At 40.0% G+C, this 22392-nt stretch overlaps 1 protein-coding gene across 13 annotated transcripts in view; it reads right to left on the bottom strand.

Annotated features, from left to right (window-relative positions):
* RB1CC1 (RB1 inducible coiled-coil 1) overlaps positions 1-22392 on the bottom strand; it is a 169135-nt gene that overhangs the window by 112334 nt on the left and 34409 nt on the right. Inside the window, exon 2 of one of the 13 annotated variants that reach the window (XM_073331181.1) lies at positions 11836-11890. The exons of the other annotated variants lie outside the window; for them this stretch is intronic. Within the exon in view, the coding sequence (XP_073187282.1) occupies positions 11836-11889 (54 nt within the window). The 5' untranslated portion in view covers position 11890. The remainder of the gene's footprint in view (positions 1-11835; positions 11891-22392) is intronic. 13 annotated transcript variants of the gene reach the window in all.

Genomic DNA, 22392 nt, shown 5'->3' with positions numbered 1-22392 from the left:
AAGTTACTTAGGCAATGCTGCGCTCAGTGTTGTAGCACCTGCTTTAGAAGCCTAATCTCATTTTCAAAAGGGAGCCTGACTCTCAGTGACGGTCAATCAGATTTGGTCTCCTGACTGCCTAAATTCCTTTTGAAAATCCCATGAGTCCATAGATCAGTCAGGTATTGCAACGATAAGAGCAACAAGACCTAAACATTTTTAAACATGTAGACCTCTCAAAAGACGTTAGAATTGACTTTAAAACATCATGCAACTTTTCAGATCCTGCTTCAAGTCTCTAGCAACATGACAATATTCCACTACATCCAACTTAATAATGTTTTGGATATTGGTATCTTCCAGGCTATTGGAAAAATAAGTTATCGAGTAGCACCTGTGTTTATAAAGCTGTGTATTTATACAGTCTTCAGAAAAACCTGAAAAATTTCACAGTAAAGTCTCACAAACACTTAAAAGAAAACACTTCACCATATATATATATATATATATATATATATATATAAAAAACCCAAACATTTTGGGATACATTCTTAAATTTGTTTCTGTACACCAGAAACTCTAGGAGTTGTCCAATAGCTGGCTGAGGACTGGAATTGCTGCTACTCTGTTGTCATATTAAGCCACTGGAAGAGGGGATAGTTTACCCCGTACTGTACATCAGTGGTTCTCAAAGCCGGTCTGCCACTTGTTCAGGGAAAGCCCCTGGCAGGCCAGACCGCATTGTTTACCTGCCGTATCCGCAGGTTCGGACGACCGCGGCTTCCACTGCCCGCGGTTCGCTGGTCCAGGCCAATGGGGGCTGCAGGAAGCGGCGCAAACCAAGGGACGTGCTGGATGCCCTTCTCACAGCCCCCATTGGCCCGGAGCAGCAAACCGCAGCCAGTGGGAGCCACGATCGGCCGAACCTGCGGACACGGCAGGTAAACAAACCGGTTCGGCCCGCCACGGGGTTTCCCTGAACAAGCGGTGGACCGGCTTTGAGAACCACTGCTGTACGTTACTCCTAGGGGAATTCTGTGCCACTGCACAATTCAGAATTTTGCAGAAATTGACATTGTGCGCACAGAATTTCCTTTCCCCCACAAAAATGAGATGCAGTGCTGCTTGGCACCACTAGGTGCCACTGGACTCTGCAGAGTCCAATTTGCACATACAAGACACTGCTCGGGGGAAGGAGAAGGAGCTGGAGGGTTCCCAGGCAGCTGAAGTTTCCAAAATGGCCTGAGGGAAAGAGAGGGCGCAGGAAACTCCATGCAAGCCTGGGACCAAGCATCAGGCTATTTCTCCCTCTGGGGGGAGGGGAATAGGTGTCTGGGGAAGGGGGAAGCAGCAGCTGGGCTCTGGGGGGAGATGGGGTGCGGATGTATTGGCTGGGAGGGTCTCCGCAGGTGGGCTCTGTGAGGGGGAGGGATTGTGGGTGTCTGTCCCCCCGGCTGGGCTCTGAGGGAGTGGGGTACGGGGCAGATAAACAGGAACTGGGTTGTCATTTAACTGGGATTTCTTTAACTCTCTACTCCTGGGAGAATGTGTGTGTGTGTGTCTATCTGTCTGTATTGTTACAGACATACTTGCTGACAGGTATTTTGAAATACATTACCAAAATAATTGAAACTGGAGTGATTATGTAGTGTTATTTTGACAAATTACATTTGCAGAATTTTGAATTTTTTGGCGCAGAATGCCCCAAGGAGTATGTATATATGAAAGAGTGTAACAAGACTAAAAACAAGCTACCAAGACAGCAAAGTGCCCCACTGTGCTCACTGTAGGGTAAGCAAGCATTTACCTTCTGACACCACTCAGTTCTATTCCTCTTTTCGCCACAAAAAGAATACCATAAAGATGTTTAATAAAGAAAAGTGAGAGCATGTACAAAGATGCACAAGATTGCAAGTGTGCCTAAACAAAACACATGCAAAATGAAAATCTGACATCCACAAACACAAACAGATTTATAGAGCAATTCCTTCAATTGAACACCATGGCATGGTACACTGAAGGTACGTGCTGAGAAGTCTAAAACTGGTTAGACTGTTTGCCAAGTGATTGGGTTTCCCCCCATCTGCTTGATGACCATCTGAGCAATAAGACTTCTCCCTATTCAGGAAAAAAGATTGGACCACATTCCAGTACTCCAGGTATTCCTCTGTTTATAACAGTAGTGGATAGTTCTTTTGCCCCATGGGAGATCAAAAACTATTCTAGCACTGTTGGACTTCAAAAAGGGGTTATCTACTGGAGATAATATCTCTTTATGTTATGTGTTGGAGCTATGCCCCGAGTTCTGACATTTTGTTCCCCAGCTGGCTTTAACCTTTGCCAGAGCCCATGCACTAGAAGCATTACAGTCCTTCCCCCGCCATGAAATCCTTCATTTCCTTGTAGTGGATTACCATCCAAAAGGCTCTGTAAATAGAAAATTAATTGATGCAAAACTCCACCTCACTTACTCAGTATATTTTGCTCCAAGAACTAAACTTTCCTATTGACTGTGTCTCCTTGCACCTGACTCACCATCCAACTCTGCTTCTTTCCCCCATCTTTCCTCTACTATTCAAAATTATTGTCGTCATCTTCTCCTCAATTCTTTCTTACAAGCCCTCCCATACTAAACATTAAAATAGAGATAAAGAAATTTAGTATGCAAAAGATAGAACAGATAAGTAAAGAAAAATCAGAATTTAACATCACAACATCCAGAACTGACAAGAAATCTACCTAACTGATACAACTCAATTTACATGATGTCTTCAGAGTCTTACACCAATTCCCCCCTCTTTTCTATCTATATACTGTGTCTTAGAAATTGTAAGACATTCAGAGCAGGGACCATGGTTTAGATGTCTGTATAGCGAGATGAATGCAAGGTGGTCAATGAATAATCTTGCCCCACCATCTCACATCTACATCTCTGCTGACAACTACTCCAGGCTCAAGACGAATGGCTACACAGATGGTGTCGGAGAGAAGGCTTTGGTTTCTTTGACCATGGGATGGTGTTCCGTGAAGGAGGAGTGCTGGGTAGAGACGGGCTCCATCTTACGAAGAGAGGGAAGAGCATCTTTGCCAGCAGGCTGGCTAACCTAGTGAGGAGGGCTTTAAACTAGGTTCACCGGGGGAAGGAGACCAAAGCCCTGAGGTAAGTGGGAAAGCGGGATACCGGGAGGAAGCACAGGCAGGAATGTCTGTGAGGGGAGGGCTCCTGCCTCATACTGGCAATGAGGGGCGATCAACAGGTTATCTCAAGTGCTTATATACAAATGCACAAAGCCTTGGAAACAAGCAGGGAGAACTGGAGGTCCTGGTGATGTCAAGGAACTATGACGTGATCGGAATAACAGAGACTTGGTGGGATAACTCATATGACTGGAGTACTGTCATGGATGGTTATAAACTGTTCAGGAAGGACAGGCAGGGCAGAAAAGGTGGGGGAGTAGCACTGTATGTAAGGGAGCAGTATGACTGCTCAGAGCTCCGGTACGAAACTGCAGAAAAACCTGAGTGTCTCTGGATTAAGTTTAGAAGTGTGTGCAACAAGAGTGATGTAGTGGTGGGAGTCTGCTATAGACCACCGGACCAGGGGGATGAGGTGGATGAGGCTTTCTTCCGGCAGCTCACGGAAGCTACTAGATCACATGCCCTGATTCTCATGGGTGACTTTAATTTTCCTGATATCTGCTGGGAGAGCAATACAGCGGTGCATAGACAATCCAGGAAGTTTTTGGAAAGCGTAGGGGACAATTTCCTGGCGCAAGTGCTAGAGGAGCCAACTAGGGGGGGTGCTTTTCTTGACCTGCTGCTCACAAACCGGGTAGAATTAGTGGGGGAAGCAAAAGTGGATGGGAATCTGGGAGGCAGTGACCATGAGTTGGTTGAGTTCAGGATCCTGACGCAGGGAACAAAGGTAAGCAGCAGGATACGGACCCTGGACTTCAGGAAAGCAGACTTCGACTCCCTCAGGGAACGGATGGCCAGGATCCCCTGGGGGACTAACTTGAAGGGGAAAGGAGTCCAGGAGAGCTGGCTGTATTTCAAGGAATCCCTGTTGAGGTTACAGGGACAAACCATCCCGATGAGTCGAAAGAATAGTAAATATGGCAGGCGACCAACTTGGCTTAATGGTGAAATCCTAGCGGATCTTAAACATAAAAAAGAAGCTTACAAGAAGTGGAAGGTTGGACATATGACCAGGGAAGAGTACAAAAATATTGCTCGGGCATGTAGGAATGTTATCAGGAGGGCCAAATCGCACCTGGAGCTGCAGCTAGCCAGAGATGTCAAGAGTAACAAGAAGGGTTTCTTCAGGTATGTTGGTAACAAGAAGAAAGCCAAGGAATGTGTGGGCCCCTTACTGAATGAGGGAGGCAACCTAGTGACAGAGGATGTGGAAAAAGCTAATGTACTCAATGCTTTTTTTGCCTCTGTTTTCACTAACAAGGTCAGCTCCCAGACTGCTGCGCTGGGCATCACAAAATGCGGAAGAGATGGCCAGCCCTCTGTGGAGATAGAGGCAGTTAGGGACTATTTAGAAAAGCTGGACGTGCACAAGTCCATGGGGCCGGACGAGTTGCATCCGAGAGTGCTGAAGGAATTGGCGGCTGTGATTGCAGAGCCACTGGCCATTATCTTTGAAAACTCGTGGCGAACCGGGGAAGTCCCGGATGACTGGAAAAAGGCTAATGTAGTGCCAATCTTTAAAAAAGGGAAGAAGGAAGATCCTGGGAACTACAGGCCAGTCAGCCTCACCTCAGTCCCTGGAAAAATCATGGAGCAGGTCCTCAAAGAATCAATCCTGAAGCACTTGCATGAGAGGAAAGTGATCAGGAACAGCCAGCATGGATTCACCAAGGGAAGGTCATGCCTGACTAATCTAATCGCCTTTTATGATGAGATTACTGGTTCTGTGGATGAAGGGAAAGCAGTGGATGTATTGTTTCTTGACTTTAGCAAAGCTTTTGACACGGTCTCCCATAGTATTCTTGTCAGCAAGTTAAGGAAGTATGGGCTGGATGAATGCACTATAAGGTGGGTAGAAAGCTGGCTAAATTGTCGGGCTCAACGGGTAGTGATCAATGGCTCCATGTCTAGTTGGCAGCCGGTATCAAGTGGAGTGCCCCAAGGGTCGGTCCTGGGGCCGGTTTTATTCAATATCTTCATAAATGATCTGGAGGATGGTGTGGATTGCACTCTCAGCAAATTTGCGGATGATACTAAACTGGGAGGAGTGGTAGATACGCTGGAGGGGAGGGATAGGATACAGAAGGACCTAGACCAATTGGAAGATTGGGCCAAAAGGAATCTGATGAGGTTCAATAAGGATAAGTGCAGGGTCCTGCACTTAGGACGGAAGAACCCAATGCACAGCTACAGACTAGGGACCGAATGGCTAGGCAGCAGTTCTGCAGAAAAGGACCTAGGGGTGACAGTGGACGAGAAGCTGGATATGAGTCAGCAGTGTGCCCTTGTTGCCAAGAAGGCCAATGGCATTTTGGGATGTATAAGTAGGGGCATAGCGAGCAGATCGAGGGACGTGATCGTTCCCCTCTATTCGACATTGGTGAGGCCTCATCTGGAGTATTGTGTCCAGTTTTGGGCCCCACACTTCAAGAAGGATGTGGATAAATTGGAGAGAGTCCAGCGAAGGGCAACAAAAATGATTAGGGGACTGGAACACATGAGTTATGAGGAGAGGCTGAGGGAGCTGGGATTGTTTAGCCTGCAGAAGAGAAGAATGAGGGGGGATTTGATAGCTGCTTTCAACTACCTGAAAGGGGGTTCCAAAGAGGATGGCTCTAGACTGTTCTCAGTGGTAGCAGATGACAGAACGAGGAGTAATGGTCTCAAGTTGCAGTGGGGGAGGTTTAGATTGGATATTAGGAAAAACTTTTTCACTAAGAGGGTGGTGAAACACTGGAATGCGTTACCTAGGGAGGTGGTAGAATCTCCTTCCTTAGAGGTTTTTAAGGTCAGGCTTGACAAAGCCCTGGCTGGGATGATTTAACTGGGAATTGGTCCTGCTTTGAGCAGGGGGTTGGACTAGATGACCTTCTGGGGTCCCTTCCAACCCTGATATTCTATGATTCTATGATTCTATGATGTAAGTACATTCAAAAAACTCTTTAGAGGGACCCCACACTCCATACGTGATTTACAAAAGTTGAGATTGTTGATACAGGTATAGGTGTGGGAAAACAAAGGGAAAAGATCCAGAAACAGTCCCACGACACAATAGAAATACCCCAAAAAGATTTTGAGAAGGCAAGGAGCATGCATCATATTACTGTGTCACCCTAGGAGGACAATATATTGCACTGAAGTACTTTGAAATTATCTAATGTAAGACACACACACAAGTGAATATGTATATCCCAATTTTAGATACAAAACAGGTTCTGAGAAGTATCTAACCTAAATCCCCACAGTCAGTGTTACAGCACAGGAACAGAATCTCTGACTCCCAGTCTCTTGCTCTGTCCATTAGTGACTAGTGAGAGCTCCATGAAAGTCTGAGAACGCATATCCTCCACACATCATGAGCAATACATTTTTGTAGGGTTTCTGCAAAGGGCTCTAGACTTGGCCTAGACTTAGCAAACTGATTAGCTGGAGAAAAGCATAAGGAAGAGCCCTGAAAGAAGGGAGGTCTACCCAAAATCACTTCCTTCAGTCATCCTACTTTTTGTAATGAAGGTCCTGAGCTTGTGGTATGCTTCCCCTAGCATGGGTTTCCTTCAGAGATAAGTCTGAGCATCTCTTACAAGTCAAGGAGAAAAGTCCTGCTACAATTTGGCTGTATGCTGGCCTAACAGCATGATCACCTGACATAGATATATCATGATGCTTATGTTGCCTCACATTCTGTTAGAAAGTCTCCTACATCTCATTTGTGAGCAAGCCACTCCATCTGCTGAAGACAGAAACCGCTCAAGTGAGAGTATGCAAACCTCTGAAACATGTGGGATGATATACAAGACCACCTGCTCATTGGATAAAGTTGTCCCAGAGTATCTCAAATTAGGGGGAAAAAATTAAAATAGTGGATTCATGTAAAAATGATTCTTGCCAGGTCTTAGTAAAATAAGGAATAGGAAATGCTTAGTGTGCTGGTAAGGAAAGAACACGATAGCTTATGCCTGACGAGGAAATGTGATGTAACCTTTATATACTTATCACTTCCTCTCTCATTACCAAGTCCACTATTCCTTCTATGACAGGTTTCAGAGTAGCAGCCGTGTTAGTCTGTATCCGTAAAAAGAAAAGGAGTACTTGTGGCACCTTAGAGACTAAGCAGACCTAGAGGCAAGACTCTCCAATCAGTAACTAGGATACTATATGGTTTCTCCCATCTTAGAACTCAGTGAGGTTTTTTTCCTTCCTCCAAGAATTCAGGTGATCCTCAGTCCTATTCATTTGTCTGCAGATATAGTTTTCCCTCAGATCTCCTAATCTGCCTTAAAACTTACCTTTCCTATATCTGCCTTGTGCCTTTTCTGGGCCTTAAAATTGTCTTCTTCCCACCCCCACCCCGTTAAACTCCTTTTACTTTTATATGCCACCTTGCAGTCAATTCTGCCATCTCATCCAACACACACAACTGTTCCCCAGTAAAAGAAATTTAACATTTATCTTGAGGGTTTTTTATAGTGTTCATTTTAGTACACTAAGAATCCTCTACAAATTGGGGCAAAACCAGTCCCAAAGAAAGAGAAGTGAAAGGGAGCTTAGTCTACCCTCTCTATTTGATACTGAAATATTCTAGTGGTATCACAGCAATTTTAGACATTAAAAGGCTCAAAAATTATTCAAAGTCAAAACTGAAGATGAAGACCATACATATTTGCTCCAATATCCCCCCCATAACTCTCCCTCCAGATCTCAGAAAAATCATGTCTCCACAGTCACTTTCAGCCATCACACAGGAGGTTCTGTTGCTTTTCCTAAAGCCAGGATAGTTACCAGAAAAGCACTCTCCCCTGGTAACTGAGGAATCAAAGCTCAAGAAAGTCCAGATGATCAAGAAACACCTTATGCCATTTCAAACCATTTACGACCAAGGTTGAGCACAGGACTTCATGGCCAAAAGAGCTGTGAAGCAACCTTTCTCCCCTAATCAAGTCCTCTCTCTACAGGTAACAGCAAAGCCCTAGTGCATAAATGCACAGCCCTGATCAGCATTATGGGTGGTCTTTGACACCAACAAGATAGTAAGAATTTTTGCCTTGAAGCTAGACATGTGCAGGGTGTAGGGCTCCCAGTGAAACCAGGAGGCACAGAAGAATCTTGATTACTTACTCTGTACCAGAGAGTACTACCTTAGGTAAAATGGGAGGTTTCTTTACAAAGGAAAAGCAACTGACAGTCATGCTGCATTGCCTTGAGCCCCTTCCTTACTACAGAGGAAAATGAACAGATTTTAAAGCCAAAAGGAAATATGATCATCTAATCTGACCTCCTGCATAATGCAGACAAAAGAGCAGCATCTAATAATTTCTCCATGAAGTCCCTAACTTCTGTTTGAGCTACAGAATATATTTTACAAAGATATCCAGCCTTGACTTAATGACAAAATGATTGAGAATCCAACACATTCCCAGGTAAATTGCTCCAGTGGGTTAAGCAAACTGTTAAAAGTGTTCCCTCTTTCTAATCTAAATTTGTCTTGCTTTAACTTCCAAACACTGGATCTTCTTATTCCTTTTTCAGCAATGTTAAAAAATCATCTACTATCAGATCTCTTCCCCACATATATACTTGTAAACCATGATCAAATTAGCTCTTAACCTTCTCTTAGATAAACTAAATAGATGGGGCTTCTTTAGTCACTCTCTCTAAGGCATATTTTCTAGATATCAAATCATTCTTGTAGCTCTTTTCTGAATCATTTCTACATTGTCAGCATCCTTTTTGAAGTGAGAACACCAAAACTGGACACCATATCCCAGTAGTGGATATGCCACATATAGAGGTAATGCAGAAGAAAAAGCTCCATTCGGAAATCCAGCTTTCATATCAGTGGTAAATTACAAGAGGCTGCCACGGATTACGGATGTTACTTTTGCACCTCAGGACCAACCCTATACTTTAGGGTTCTTTACAACAGTCAGGTTGAACCCTTAATTTTATTTACTAAGTGTGCAAGAAAAAATGCAAGTTACAAAACCAACATTATTTAATCCCTTTCTTACACGAAGATGTTAGTGTTACAACATAAATATTTTCAGCTGATTTGAAAAGATGTGACATTTGTCAGATCAGTTTCTCCAAATACAGAAAAAACACAAACAGATAAGAGAAGACTAGACATTTTTGGTCACCACAAGCTTAGCAGGAAAACAAGATGTCTGCACATAGACTAAATTTACCTGTAGTTTAATACTAAAAGTGGTCAAGAGGTCAGATAACAGTAGTTCAGATTTTCTTCCAGTGGAGAACGTCAGAATGTCTTCTTGTGACCATTGCTGAATAAGGCACTTAGGAGAGACCACGCTCACAAAAGCCACTTCTTCCTTCTCCTACGGAGAAAGAACCCTGGAATCCATTTCTACTAGTACTTCTGGTAGCAAAAGATCATGGTGAAACCGAGGAGATTGCCTAGACATCAGAATATCAGACTATTTGAATGTCCTGGCTAACATTTGTTCTTAGTTCTTCTACTGTAGTTGGCTAACATTGATGCCATTTGTCTGGGAGTCTAGCCCAAAATAACCACTTGCAACATCTCAACCTAGGAACTTTCTTAACAGGCCAGCTACTTGCAGAGTAAAGCTCTGTAGAAATGATGTTTCCAAGCAAGGTGACTCAAGACCTCTTCACCGTTTGCAAACCATATACCAGAATAATGTATGATTAAGTGGGAAAGGTATGACTGTAACGCAATCAGGTCCACCTGGACTCCAGTACAAAAATCATTTACTACTTTCTTCACTTTTTGGTTGTAACTTGAAGGCCAACTCCAACTGGGTTCATTTTAGCCTAAATCATACTATCTAAAGGCAGACCAGGATCACTGCAGCTCTTTTCTGTCAGGTTCATGTGGGACTTGACAATTTATAAAATCTCCAATAAAATCCCTGCATGTCATGGGTCATAAGCGTGATCCTATCACAGGCAATGAAAATTCCTTATGAACAACTTGGTAACTCTGAGATCAAATTGCTTACATGGAAGGTTGTTTTCCTAGATGTAGTGAGTGCAGCTCACATTTAGCTAACTTCAAGCTCTAGTAACCAATCCATTTTATACCAAGTTATACAAGGATACGGTGATGCCACAGCTCTTCAAATTCCTATCCAAGACGGTATGACGTAATACCACCTCAAATGAAACTATTGTCTCTGAATATTTTCCCCCTACTCCTGCGTTCCATTCCTTCCAAGCTCTTCTCTTTACAAACTCAATGTTCAAAGGTCTTTGGGGTTTAACTTAAACAACACTAAAACATAAGGCCCCTTCAACTTTTTATTTAATTTGACACCAATTCCTTAAATAATGATGTCAATAGAAAGATAGTGTCTATTCTGCTGATCATATTTTGCATTTCTATGACCAGACTGGCTTGAAGCTAGAAAGCATATGGGTTCAATCCATGACAGAGCAACTTTTTTTGCATTCTTTCTTAGCCATTCACTACCTTCAGAGGTTGGAGAGGATTCTTTCAATGTGGTGTTTTATCTTCCACTTTTCATGTTCCTTTGTTCCAACTTGAGGCAACCCCCCCCCCCCTTTTTTTTTTTAAAAAATTTTAAGATTGGTTACTGTGGAGCCTTTGCACCCTGATAAAGACAGGAACTGACTGGGAGGTTCCAATAATGGCAGTTAAGACATACCATAGCAGAAGTGGCTCACGCTTCCACTACTTCTGCCACCCTTTTGGACCACAAAACCTTAAAGAGATAAAGAGCTTGGAATATTCCTCTCATATACTAGGGAATTCAGAACCAGAAGTGAGAATCCTGAAGTCTAGTATTTTAACAAAAACTGAATAGCGGGGTAAGCAATTTTCCATTTCTGGGGGCTGGTATCTAAGTTGAAGAAGCAAGAGAGGTCATAATAAGAACCTTGCACTACAACTTATGAGGCCAACGGGGTGCTATTAGAGTATCTGTACTTTTTCCTATCTGATATTTTTCACTGCAGTGGAGATTAAAGGATTCAGTAAAGACGGAACAGAGAAGATCCATTCAGCCAAGATTTAGAAAGGTCCACTATGTTGTGATTTGTGTGTCTGGAAAAGAGTAGTTGTCGTGCCCTCTTTGGAAGCAAAAATAAGTCTGTAAAGCTAAATTATACCTGGCCATTTGAAAGTTTCAGTTTATGGTGCAGAGCTAAGCACATTAAACTCAGACTATGCCAGTATTTCTTAAATTGCCAGCATCCCACAGGATAACCTCTCACTGTACTTAAAAGAACACCATGTACAAAAATATGTCTGCTACTCCTAGCACTGGAGGATGGACAAACCCAGGTTAATGTTCTGCATGCTGAGCAATTATTGAAGGTAACATCACTCAATTCCTCCAGAAATTCAGAGAGGCTCTTCAGAAACACAACCTAGTGCTGGATGCTTTAACAGAACCTCTATTTAAATTACCTCACTCTGACTTTCCTAATTGTGATCACCTCAGTTCAATAAATCTGAACCTCACATGCTGTCAATGGAGCTGATGACAGCATACGGTGTTCTGTTACACAGAACTGGAATTCACTGCTAAAACTAACAGTTTTCCATAATTTTCAATGGATTCGCCTTCCATCCTATTGCCCCTACTAATCCCATTCACTTGAAGGAAAAAAGTATGTCACACATTGTTTGCGTAGAGAGCTCTTCAAACTTACCTCAAAAGAACAAAAGTTTTCAGGAAAGCCAGGGCTCTTTTCGTCCTCTACCATCCTGCGGTAAAAGGAAACAAGTCATCAAAGTCCTCTATTGCTAGGTGGCTGAAATTCTGTTTAAAGGACTTCAAACGGTTTCAACATCCTAAATCCATTTTAGTCCATCAAACCAGGTCGGTCTTCACCTTATCACTGAAGTCATACACATGTAAGGTGGCTACTTTGTCTTCAGTCCATATGTTACAGTAAATTGGAGAGAGGCTGCCTTGCTTCTCTTGCTTGCTCAGACAGATGATGCTTTCAGCAGACTACACACAGTAGCATCCCTAATTCACATAACAACAGTGTTACATAGCTCTGTAATCACTACTTTATATTTCACTGCTGTTTCTAAACCAGACAATAAATATAGCAAGCAACTCTGAGAAATTTCAATTTGTCTTGCAATTTCTCTTCTCTTGAATAGTTACATTCATTTTTCTTAACTAGTCTTAATTATGTTGGGTGATTATGTTCTGTATGATGTTTTCTATATGCAGCAGAGGACCATTAGTATATACTTGCAAGTTATTGATTTCATTCTCATATTACAGGCTTGGAAGTATTCATGGGCTGATTTCTAAGATGCAAAGAACAAAGTCTTATCTCAGTGACTGGCAGGTCTGGTTCTGCCTTCTAGGGCAGCATTACTCAAAGTGGTGGTCCGCAGACCGCTGCCGGTCCGCGAGCCATCAGCTGCCGGTCTGCGCGCACATTGGGAAAAAAAATTACCGGTCCCTCACATCAGATAGCTTGAGAAGCACTGCGCTAGGCTACACAGCTGAGGAAAACAGCATAGTATGAATAGTGAATCTTGCTAATACTATTCACATATCATGTAAGAACAAATTTATCTAGCACATACCATGCCAGCCAACACTTACAGTTGTCAAAACACAGAACTCAACAGTAACAAAATTAAATGATCCTTGTATCATATCCTTAACTTCACTAGCCTCTGGCTCTAATGGACTGTCAAGGGGAGGGAAGGCCAAGCAGGAAGTCATCAACTGAAAAAATCCTGACACTGGACATGATGTATGTAAATTTACATATGAAAAGGAAACACCTACTAGTCAATTTACAACTATAATGGAGTACAAGGGAAAGCTACAAAGCCATTTCAGTGAAGCCTTTTAGCGGATGGTCTAATAGTTCCACAAAATACATTTCCAGCTACAAAGAAGAAGCATCAGATTGTAACGAATGAATAAGTTCTCCTATTCTTGACCCACCAAACTAGGAATGTAGCCAAAGTAGTCATACTATGGATTGGCCCCAGATCCAGTCACACAAAGCATAAACATCAATTTATGGATGTGTCTGGACACAACTTTCTTAGACAGTGCTAAGAGCTCACCCAGCAATTCAACCAATAATTCAGCTACAGACAGAATAAATGGTAATGGCAACTTGGCCAGCCAAATATTCATAAGATTTTAAGAATGTCTTTTTTCTAAAAAAAAAAAATAAAAAAATAGTCCTTTCAAGAGAGTCTATAAGAGTGGCTTTCTAGTGACTGGAAAGGGAGGGTTTCCTAGAGCAGAGATTAGTGTGTCGACTTTAGAAGCCAAGGACCTGAGTATTGTCTTAACGTTAGTGAACCTTTATAGCTGAGCCAAGAGAGTAAATGGTATAAGTTCAGTCACCCAGATGTTATGTGGACAAATGAAACACTTGATTTCTCTTCCTCAGAAGGGAAAGTTGCCCTGAATTGATAGCGTGTTTATTTCAGACACAGTGGCAATATCTTGACATACGAAAGGCAAATCTGTTAATAAGGGCAGTCCAGAGTAGTATGAATCTTCTGGTGATCCTTCAGTCAAAGATTAAACCTCATCATTTCCAATATCTGGGGAGGATTACCAGTGTGAGTGTGAAAGGGGTTCATGGTTCTTGTTTCAAAAATAGATCCGCACATTCAGACTTTATTATTCTTTCTTCACTGGAGTAAAAAGAACAATCTGGGTAATGGCTTGGGATTTGTGGCATACCTGTTCAACCCAGATAGGGAAGGCTAAATCAGAGGCCTGCCTTACCTCTAGTCTCCACAGAAGCATTTGCAATTTCCAAAAGCAAAGAAGAGCCCCAAACTGAATGGTGAGAGGCAACAGCACAGGTAAGTTGAGGCTAAGTGTAAGTAGATCACTTAATTAGTTTTAGTAAATATATTTGATCCTTGAAATCAAATTAAATAAACCACTAAAAGCTTTGCCTTAAACAAAGACTATGCATAGAATAATCTACTAATCAGAGAGCTAAAACTCAGTTAAAGTATGTAGACGACCAGTAGCAGATTACTCAGGGTCAGAAATATCTCATTCACTGCACAGAGTGTATGACTGCTTGCCTTATGGTAGCACATGGATCAACTGGTGCAAACAGTTTATGTCCCTCAGAGACCACATACTGAACCTTGAAGCCAGAACTGCTGAATTGGAGCAGAGAGAATTATTTATAGAGTTGACAAACTGGGTCATTGTAGAGTGAGCCCATCTCAGAACTTTAATTAAAGGGGAACCTGACTTTTGGCACATAAACTGAATAAGGTTTTAAATGACTGTTTAGACTAAAAGTTGGATGAGAGCTGATAGATGTCAAGGATCACTAAGTTGGACAAAGAGGTCTGCTAGAAATGTCAATAATACAAAAAATATCTCTGTACTCATGATATGATAGAAATTGCAGTGTAACTGGTACATGAAATAATTTCTGTTAAACTAGCAAATTGTTAAGCTAAGGAGTTTAACAAGATTGGATAGTTTAGATACAATAAATCCTCCATCTTGGCAAGGGGTTAGATTAGATGACCTTTGCGGTACCTTCTAACCCTATGATTCTATGAGGCCCGTGTTTTTAAAAAAAAAAAAAGTGTATATACATATGAGAGAAGCTTAAAAAACTAAAGCCCAGCAATGAAGCAGTACCTTGACATAAACAGGCATTACTGACCATCGTGTAATCACAAAAAAACAATGGGATACTGAACATGTGGCTATAAACTATGCACAAAGGACTTGGGCTAAAGGTGTAGAAAAGCAGTGCTAGATCTAGACTAGAAGATTCCACAGAATCCACTGAAATAGAAATTCTAAGCAGAGAAGATCAAACAGTTGAATCCATATGAATACAAATTACAAATTATAAGAATACAAATATTCTAATAGGCTTATGCTACTGGCCTCCAATTCAGAAAAAGGATATTTACGAAAGTAACATGCTGGAGTTGGTTCAAGTAGTAGTTACATTTGAGCCACAAAGTGACAATGACTCACATATAATTAAGCTTAATATGCTTGAGGAAAGAAAGGTACCAAAAATTAGTGCAGGGACACCGAAATGTAAATAGGAGGGTTATATTTAAAAACGTAGGAAGACTAGTTGACATAAGGTATTTAGACTTTTTAAAAGCCTTTGACAAAATGCTTCAAAAGAAACTCAATAGTCATGGTGTGAAATGCAAGGTATTGTTATGTAGCCAGGCTCTGATTCAAGACTGACCAAGAAAGAATAAATGGTCAGTTTTCATCATAGCCAGAGGTTAACAGTGAGGAGCCACATGGTTCTGTCAAATGCATTTATCAATGATCTGGAAGGGGTGAACATGGAGGTGGAAAAATTTGCAGATGGCTGAAAATTTAATCCATGCTGCAGCTTATCCGAACGGGCAACAATTACAGATAAAATTCAGTGTTGACAAATGCAAAGTAATTCACATTAAAGGGAATACTTTGAACTACTCATGCACCTTACTGGATTTTAAATTAACTGTGCAACAAACAGAAAAGAGACCTGGGCATCACTGTCATTAACTCAATGAAGACCTCTGCTCAATGTATGGCAGTGGTCAAACGCATCAATGTTAGGACACAAAGAATGAAATGGAAATCATCAAAAATATGTCAAATCTATGGTATACCCTCATCTACTATGGGGTATTCCGTTCTGGTCATGCCATCTCAAAAAGGATATAGCAGAAGAGAGAAGGTTCAGAGATGGGGAATATGAAAGATTAGGGGCATAGAGAGACACTCGTATCAAGAGAGACTGGAGGTATGTACCATAGAGAAGAGATGAACAAGAAGGGCCATGATGGAGATATACAAAATGATGACTGGTGCCAAAAAAGGAAAACTGAAACTTCTATTCATTTGATCTCATAATACAAAAAAACAAGGAGACATTCAATGAAATACAAATATGGAAAATGCAAAACGGATAAAGCAAAACTTTTTCCTAGAACATATGAGTATATTAGGGAACTGACTGCCACAATATCAATGAGGCTAAAAGCTTAGGAGGAGTCAAAACTTTGACATTTATAAAGGATAAGAAGGAGTACCCAAGAATTAATAGTAAATACTTAAAAATTAGACCTTTTTTAGAAGGGACATAAAACTCTCATTACTCAGGACAACAGACAACCTCTATTGGCATTTAGGATAAAACTTCTCTCAGTTTTCCCAAAACTAACTGCAGGGTTTTCTTGCACCTCTCTCGGTAGCATCTGGTTCTGACCACTGTTGGTGACTGGACACCAAATCAGAAATTAGTTTGATCCAATACGGCAGTTCCTATGTTCCTGTGATAGTGGTAATACCATATCCCTTACAGAAACATATTACCTTGCTCTTCCAGATGTTTCTGTCCTCCTGGCACAGACTAAGAAGGTTCTATGTTAAATTGGTGATCAAGCAGCCATACTTGAAAAACAGACCCTGTTAGTTGCATGGTACTACTCTCCAGGTGAAGTCTTCCTGTTTATTTGATCTGTTTATATCTCATTCTGATTTTGATAGGACAAGGGTAGGAGACAGCTCAGTAAACAGGTTTAAGTGAAGCAGAATGAGAATTGGATGGAAAAAGGGAAAGGAAATGCTAGGAATCCTCCATACCAAAATCTTGAATACAAATCCGTAGCATTTTTGGAATAGCAAGGGGTTGGACACCAAGTAACATTACCAAAAGAAAACAAACAATTATTAAAATTGATAATTGGGAGAGAGTTAATTAGATGGAATTATTAATTGCTTCTCACAAAGTTAGTTCAGGAAAACCAAATCAAAATACTGAATTACTGATTATGGTTATTAATGAAAATGCACTCATGAGGTAATCCACATAAAATTTACCAAGGACTCTTTTTCCTATACATTAAAGTATGCCCATAAAATAAACAACTGAATTTGACTTTGAAATAAACAAAATGTTTAAGTAATTAAAAATGACAAAAGGAACTAACAATTAAACCAATAAGAATTATGCAAATGAGTTAAGTATATAAAAGAAAGGTACATAAAATGAGTGATGCAATGTAGCAATATTTTAAAGGTACATCTTAACTAAACATGAAATTCTAAAATACAAAGCAAGGTTGGTTAACTATATTGACTTGACTAGTACCATAAATTTGAGTGTAAAATTCAAAAAGCTATGTGCATCAAGCATAATGATTTCACTTAATTCCTTAGGACACTAACAGTATCAACAGGTTGTTTACCCTAATTAAGATTAATGAGTAGCTAAGCATTATTAACATAATTCAACAGCTAAACTTAAAGAAAAAGTATCACACAACCAAGTATAACATCAGTTTAACTAATTTACAACAACAACTAGAATTCAACTTGACATCAAAACTTTTAAACTAACGAATGAATTTGGATGAAACTAGATAGGTCATATATGACAATGTAATTGAAAGCAGCATCAACTTAAAAGCTAGCAAAACCATTACTACGTCTCTTACTTCTGTCTTAAGGAAAAAGTATTCTGAGGGCTCAACATGATTTTTAGGACAAATCCACAGGCATATGACAACTACAGCTTCAAAATAAGCAATATTCAGGTAACACACTTCAGCTAAGAGTGTGTCCTATGACAACATGGAAAGCAAAGATATAATAACCACACACAGTGTGACTGTTAAAATAATAATACAGGGTAAATAAACTAGCTTTGGGTTTGGTGGAGTTACACAATTTTATAACTGTGAGAGTTCAGAAAGTAATTTGATTAATCAATTTGATAAAACTGAAGTTGAACCAACCAGGCTTGGGGAACAGTCTTTAGAGAATCGATAGGCAAACAGTGTATGGCAGGGAGATACTGGTGTTTGAGTTAATTAGCAAAAGAAAGAGCTCTCTGAGGGTACATCTACACTGCAAAAAAAAAAAAAAAAATCACAGAAACAAAACACACACACACCACAGTAACAAGTCTCAGAGGTCAGGTCAATTGACCCGGGCACATGCTACAGGGCTAAAAACAGCAGTCAGAGCCTAGCTCCAGCTCAAGCAGCAATGTCTACAGAGCTATTTTGAGTCTTGCAAGCCCAAGTTAGTTGACCTGAGCTCTGAGACTTGCTGCCATAAGGCTTTTTTATTTATTTTTGTAGTGTAGATGTAACCTGAGAGAGTATTGAAGGTAATGACATCTACCAATGGGTAAGCCCTGTAACAGAAACAGAAATATCAAGAAATATATTGCTCTTGGTATTTGAAATAGACAAAAGGTAAAACAGTAACTATTTAAGTTACCACAAGAAGTATGGAGATAAGGCTAGTTTGGCATGCACAGTATTAACACATTATGTAACTCTAGTTAGAAACACACAACACAGTTAAAGTTAGTGTAAAAATATTCTAAAGTTTATAACACTCAAATAAGGACAGAAGGCAGATTTTGAAATTACTCACTCACAGTGTAATGTTACAAGACAAAGGGATCTGAGGATGCTTCTCTCATTGGAAGGTAATTCTCACACATACAGAGACATCACAGTTGTGAGGGGTAAATGTGTAGGATATGGGGAAGAAAACAGAGTTTGTTTAAATCAAAGTAATTTAAATCAGCAATTTCAATCATGATTTAAATCAGCAAGTAGGAAACCTTGATTTAAATAACTGATTTTAACTGCATTTTGTGTTTGTAAATTTTAGATTTTTTCCTAAATAAAGTTCAATTCTCATGGTTGGTAACCATTAAAACATGTTGATTTGCCTATATAGCCTTTACACTAAATTTGGTGCGTCTTTTTCCTAACTAGGAGGATACACTATAGCTATACACATTTATTTAAGCAGTTATATAGCTTAACCTACATGTAATCAGCATCTTAATTTTTTACATTTTTTAGTTTAGAAAATGCCAAAAGAGGATTTCTTATTTACTAGCTTATTTTTTACTTTTGATTTTTGTCAAGCTCCATCTAGATGGAAATTCAATTTAAATTAAAAATGCACAAAAACAGCATTTAAATTTTCTTTTTAATTAGAGAAAATTTCCTTAAATGTGCTGGAGACATAACAAAAAATCATTTATCAAAACATTTTGCATTTAAAACTGATTAAACAAAAATATTTCTGTAATCAGTGAATTGAACTGATTATTTCTGGTCACCATGCCTTCAAGATTTTAGAACTAAATGGATCTCACCTTGTTCACCTAGTTTTCACTCATAGATTTGAAGGCGGGTGGGGGGGAAGAAACAAGCTTTCTTCGTTTTTCAATTCCCAATGGGTTTCTGCATTTTGAATGACCTAGTCATTGAAATGAACTAGTTGAATAAACTGAAATTAAGAAAATATTCTCTCTGCACTTGCAGAAGAGGCTATTGCTGTAAAAAAAATGATTTAGCACTTAAACTCTTGCTCCAGATGCTTAGCCAATGACTCCCAGCAGTTCAGTGGTTTGATTTTCCTTAAAAATTAGCAACATGTACTGCTGTTTATCTCGTATTTAATTTAAATGATTTTAACAGATAACTAGTTTAGGCCTTAACATAAGTTGTCAATTTAAAATTAAGTTTGAAATAGGTTAAATTTAAATTTAAAAATTCAATTTAAACAAAAAAATCTGATTTTTTTTTTAAAAAGTCATTGATTTTTATACACCCTTGCAGAGCAGAACAGTGATTTAAGAAAGCTGCTAGTTTTCGGTAGCCTTTGAAGTTAGGAACTGAGTTTAAACAAGACAACAAAGTTTAACCATCAAATACTGAATTTTCACAGAGATCTAACATACAGTACAGTTCCAGATTTTTAAATGTAGTTATGATCTCAAGTCTAGTTTTTTAAGCAACAGCAAAAAGTTTTAGTAACCTGGTAACTGTTAGGTCACCCCGAAGATACAAAAATGCAAATATTATTTCCTTCTCATTACAGTGTTCTGTAGAGGAAGACCAAATCATTTTAGGCACAAGTACTTAGTTACAAGACATTAGGTTTAAATCATGTAACTCAGGCCACTTGTGATTCTTAGGAAAATATTTCAAATATTAAGGTTGCTAAAGGCTTTATTTCTTTCTTGGTATTTAGTTTGAATCAGGATATCTTAAGTTTATTAATTTGGAATTTCAATTCAAGGATCCGGAACAATGGTCTGGATTTATAGAACAAGATTCTGAACTACAAGGGATTTAGAAAGGCAGTATTTTTGCTCTTCAAGGCCGAATTCTGGCTTCCCTCAAAGCACAGAAATTCCCTGGAATCTTAAATTCTGACTTTTAAATATTCCTATGCTTTAGAGCAAAGTGGGATTGATCTCACCCTTCAGTTGTCCAGGAAGTCTTCTGGCTTGGAGATAATTTCTTCTTGGCATCTTTGATCTTCATGAAGGGACCATCTTTCTTGAGGCTGCTTATATTTGGCGACTTTGGACCTTTACGCTTTCAAAACCCAGGTTAATGTCCATAAAGGACTTCTAGTTAAAGATTCCCTCTCTTGGGAGAGGAAAGTCACTTAACACTTCTTACATGAATAGGAGGGCTCTTCTTGGGTCAAGATCAGGATGCCTCAGCATTCGGAACCTCAGGACCTGCACTGGATCTCTCAGGTGAAGAGAATTGCCTCTCAGAGGGGTGAGAGCAGTGAACTGACATTCTGTAACACTTTTCATACTGTTATTCTTCCCATTGTATTGAGGGGCTTGGTCTACCCCTAAAGTATGCATTTTCCCACTGGCCTTTTTAAATTTTGGCGAGGTATTTCCTTTTATTTACGCTTGGTAGAATTCTATTTTATATATATATTTTATATATATAAAAAACTTAGGCAGATAATATCAGTGTTTAATTTTAAGCATTTTTCTATTTTTATCTGTTTACATTTTCACATTTTCAGGAAGTTATTCAAATCAGACAGGGGTGGAGTCAGACAATTATGTAAGGACAGAAGATTTTGAGATTCAAGAAGTTAAAGCTTCATAACTTTAGCTTAACACATAAAATTGTATATCATTATCATGTCAAAAATAAATATCCTTAAACTCTAGTAAGTTTGGAAGCAGCATTTCTTTTATGTTGCCTCTATGTAAATTTTGATCATCATGAATAATACTATGTTTTCAGGTTTCAGAGTGGTAGCCGTGATAGTCTGTATCAACAAAAAAACGAGGAGTTCTTGTGGCATCTTAGAGACTAACAAATTTATTTGGGCATAAGCTTTTGTGGTCTAGAACCCACTTCATCAGATGCATGGAGTGGAATATACAGGAACAGATATAAATACATGAAAGGATGGGAGTTGCCTTACCAAGTGTGAGGTCAGTCTAACGAGACAATTCACTTAACTGCAGAATACCAAGGGAGGAAAAATAATTTTTAGGTGGTAATGACAGTGGTCCATTTCAGACAGTTGACAAGAAGGAGGGGGAAATTAGTATTGGGGAAATTAGGTTTAGGTTTTGTAATGACCCAACTCCTCCCAGGCTTTATTCAGGCCTAATCTGATGGTGTCCAGTTTGTAAATTAATTCCAGTTCTGCAGTTTCACATTGGAGTCTGTTTTTGAAGTGTTATTTTGTTGAAGAATTGCCACTTTTAGGTCTGTTATTGAGTGACCAGAGAGATTGAAGTGTTCTCCTACTGGTTTTTGAATGTTATGATTCCTGATGTCAGATTTGTGTCCATTTATTCTTTTGCGTAGAGACTGTCCAGTCTGGCCAATGTACATGGCAGAGGGGCACTGCTGCCACATGATGGCATATATCACACTGGTAGATGTGCAAGTGAACAAGCCCCTGACAGTGTGGCTGATGTGATTAGGTCCTTGGTGATGTCCCTTGAATAGATATGTGGACAGAGTTGGCATTGGGGTTTGTTGCAGGGTTTGGTTCCTGTGCTGGTGTTCCTGTGTGGTGTGTAGTTGCTGGTAAGTATTTACTTCAGGTTGGGGGTCTGTCTGTAAGCAAGGACTGGCCTACCTCCCAAGGTCTGTGAGAGTGAGGGATCATCCTTCAGGATAGGTTGTAGATCCTTGATGATGCACTGGAAAAGTTTTAGTTTGGGGACTGTAGGTGACAGCTAGTGGTGTTCTGTTACTTTCTTTGTTGGGCCTTTTGGGTACCCTTCTGGCTCTGTCAATCTGTTTCTGCACTTCACCAGGTGGGTACTGTAGTTTTAAAAACGCTTAGTAGAGATTCTGTAGGTGTTAGTCTCTGTCTGAGGGATCGGAGAAAATGCGGTTGTATCTTAGAGCTTGGCTGTAGACAATGGATCGTGTGATGTGGTCTGGATGAAAGC

The sequence above is a fragment of the Lepidochelys kempii genome, chromosome 2 (genome assembly GCF_965140265.1).
Source record: "Lepidochelys kempii isolate rLepKem1 chromosome 2, rLepKem1.hap2, whole genome shotgun sequence".
Lineage (NCBI taxonomy): Eukaryota > Metazoa > Chordata > Testudines > Cheloniidae > Lepidochelys > Lepidochelys kempii.
Note: the sequence above shows the minus strand (reverse complement) of the source record. Positions and strands in the feature narration are given on the sequence as shown.